We start from the raw sequence: 3488 nt of genomic DNA on the forward strand, positions 1-3488 counted from the left end.
GTCAAATGTTTGACTCATCCTTTGTGTCAATCCATTTGTTTCCATCAATGACAGCAGGTTTGAAGTATCTATTAGTCTGTTTCCACAGGCTCTTACCTGGCAGCCAATCAGGAGGCTCTTACGCATGTTGGCCACCCTGATCATCAAGCAGGGTCGCCCTTCGTGGGCCGAAACCACAGCGTGTTGGCTAAATTTCACAGTCTCACTTCGCTTCTTCGGCCGTGCGACCTGAGCAGACAAAGTTTAATTACTCTGATTTCTCTCTGATAATCTGTGAAAAAGAAGAGCAGAATGGATGAATGCATTGCTCATTGACATCGCCTTAATGATTGTTTGTGTGTTTCTTTCTTTTGTTGAAAGCTATGGGAGGATTTTGCATTTTCTCCTCGTCTAATTGGATCCTCCCACCACCAAAAACATGCAATATATGCAAACTGGCCACTCTGAATTGATTGTAGGCACAAATATGAGAATGACTGGGTTGCTTGTCTTTCTATGTGGCCCTGTGCAGAGCTGGCAACTTCTCCAGGGTGTAGACCAGCTCTTGTTTAAAGCCAGCTAGGACAAGCTCCAGCCCTCTAGGACCCTGCCAGGTATGCATTCTAGCTTCCACAAATTTATATCTGCAGAAGGAAGTGCTAGTTTTGCATTAATCCACTACTTTATAGTACAGTTCAGGTAGGGTAAATATTTATACCACCAGAGCCCCATATTATAGAGTAAGACGGAGAGTAAACAAAGATATGAATTCGCATAAAGTTATATTCTTCATTATCTTATAAAAATACGTTTGTTTGTTTTTTGCTTTATCTCCCTGAGCAACCGGGGCATTTATGTATTGGCTACCTTGGCCAAGAAGGTACCAGTGATGAAGATTTCCATAAGCATGGTGATGACCAGCTGGATGATAAGTAGAATGACGGCAGCAGGACATTCCTCGGTGATGCAGCGGAAGCCATAACCAATAGTTGTCTGGGACTCCAGAGAGAAGAGGAAGGCCCCGGTCATGCTCTGCATCTGCATCACACAGGGAGTGTGGTTGGATGGGGGCTCGAACTCTGTCGGGACATGGATTTTCTCTTTTAGCTTGTGGACACTTTAAACACACTGGTAAATGCGTGTCTTTCTAGAGCAGACCGCCTGAGTCTGTTTGTTATGCAGTGGGAAACTTCCTGTGGTTTGTCTCATCATGCTCAGTTAAGCAAACTCTGACAGCGTGATTGACATTTGCAGAAGTTGGTGAGAGCAGGTGTCTTACTGTAGATACAGCGTCATTTCTTAAGAATATGAATATGTACATTGTATTGGGATTCTGTTATGCTCAAGATTTAACACAACAAAGCTAAAGCACTCGCCCTGAATGGAACTGGGTGGGAATGAAATGTTGAGGATCAGGGTTACATTGAAGACAAGGACTAAGAAGTGATTTAAGTTAAACCCTTCATCATTATACAGATGAGCTTAGCATCAGCTTTGAAAAGAGAGGGAAAAAAAGAAAATGCTTAAAATTCTCAAAACGTTTATTTTCCAAATATAATAATCACACAGCTTTTGATTCATGCACCCTGTTAATTAGCTGTAAAGTATTCTCATCATGATCTATGTTTTGTTTCAATAACTGTGAAGTGAATAGACATTCATTTTGGAAAGGGGGAGAAAGGGAACTAGCCCCCCTCAACCAACTTATGCATCTGTCGTTGTTCTATCTTGAAACAGTTCAGCACAAACGTGACAGTGGAAAAGTCCACTGTCCACTCAGTTTCCGTTTTGCTCATTCTTTTTGGTGCTTTTCTCACATCACTATTAACATTTGCACAGCAGTTAGTGCATTTCTCAGAACAATTAGTGCCAACTGCAAAACCTAGTGGATAACCTGCAAAAGCACGTTACCTGATCAAAATGGAAAGTCCATTCCTCAAAAGCAAGTCTTCATGTCAATGAAGCTGCCGGCGTCATCAAAATGAGAAGTTATGAACAAGAGAGTCAAACGGCTTTTTCATGTTTTCGTGAGGACACTTTATTCTCTCAGTGTTTTGCAGTGCAATAAAAGGTCAGAACTCGGTGCCACGACCTGAAAATGCTCCAGACAGCAATATACACTAATACAGCCATTTGAAAACTACAGTAGAGTAACACATTACTGTTGTTAGGGGAGTAAGTGAGTACAACTGAATACGTACGTTTCACTTCTTCACTGTATATGCTCGTTGCAGTTCTACTGCAGTGTGCAAAAGAAAAATACACGACAGTCACTGATTTAGAGCAAACATAAGAAACACCCTTTTGGTAGATCTGTGCACAAATGTGAACAATATAAGAGTACATATTGTACCTGAACACGGTAAATCATTCTGGCACACCCAGATGTTCCTGTCTGGACACGTGTTCTCATCTACATCCCAACGGATATCATCGCTTGCAATGCAGCGAGGAAATTATCTCCTGCTGTGATGTCATCACGTGCTGCATCCAGGGCTGTTAGCAGGGCTGCTAGCGCATAAAGAAAGGTATAAAATGTGCTTGGCAGAATTTGATAACTAGTGCAACAATTTTGAATGTAATGACTCAATTAATGAAATAAAGACTATTTGTTTTATTGGGAACGACTATTCAGTATAGATCATTTTGACTGACATGACATAAGCATATGACAATGTATAAAACAGCAGATGTTGCGGAGGTTGAACTAATAATTATGAGAATTTTCATTCTGATCTGAGAATAGCACCAAAGTGACTGAGAAAAAGCATATGTTTGCTATTTTGACAAAAACCTTTACAGATATTTCATATAAGTGTCTGGGAACTGCAATACCTTGTGGAAAAAGAGTATAATATGTGATCTTTAAACTACCCACTATGGTACCATTTGTATTCTCTCACCCAGCAGGTCTCCGTGCACTAGTGCCACCAGATACCACAGTACCCCAAAAAGGAACCATGTTCCTGCAAACGTGGCCGTGAAAAGGAGGAACTTGTAGCGCCACTTCATGTCCAGAAATGTTGTCCATAAGTCGCGCATGTACAGAGCACTCCTCCCATTGATGTGTTCAATGCGCACATTGCTCCGACCATCTTTGGACAGTATGCGCCTCCTCCTCCTCAGAGTCCCGCCACCACTGGATAAGGCACCACTCAGTAATGGCTTTAAAACATCTGTCTGTGTCTGGGAGTGGCACACCTTCTGAGGGGAGGAGCTACGAGAAGAATGGGGTGTGGCAGATGTCATCTGTCAAATTACAAATAAAGATGTGTTAATTCTCTGTGTAATGTGTAGGTCTTACTAGAAAAGGTACATAAATAATAATGAAAAAATCTCCAGCAAGTCTCATAATTCCTGAAACTGTAAATGATATTACATTTATAATATTAAATTGATTTTTTTATTTCTTGCTCAAACTGCCGCTGTTTCAGGTTTTCAGCCAGATAAAAGTTGTCATTTGATTCCTTTACAACTACTTTTCCTCTAAGTTGGCTGCTGATGATGGG

At 41.1% G+C, this 3488-nt stretch overlaps 1 protein-coding gene across 1 annotated transcript; it reads right to left on the reverse strand.

Annotated features, from left to right (window-relative positions):
- Positions 1 to 96: 96 nt before the first annotated feature.
- LOC137917445 (ATP-sensitive inward rectifier potassium channel 10-like) lies at positions 97 to 3228 on the reverse strand (the record flags this gene model as incomplete). The annotated part of the gene is made up of 3 exons (XM_068760183.1): positions 2883 to 3228; positions 847 to 1058; positions 97 to 228 (listed from the first exon to the last, which is right to left on the reverse strand). Coding segments are annotated over exons 1-3 (690 nt in total), but the record flags the coding sequence as incomplete, so codon positions are not given.
- Positions 3229 to 3488: the final 260 nt, after the last annotated feature.

The sequence above is a fragment of the Brachionichthys hirsutus genome, unplaced genomic scaffold (assembly GCF_040956055.1).
Source record: "Brachionichthys hirsutus isolate HB-005 unplaced genomic scaffold, CSIRO-AGI_Bhir_v1 contig_266, whole genome shotgun sequence".
In the NCBI taxonomy this organism is placed as follows: domain Eukaryota; kingdom Metazoa; phylum Chordata; class Actinopteri; order Lophiiformes; family Brachionichthyidae; genus Brachionichthys; species Brachionichthys hirsutus.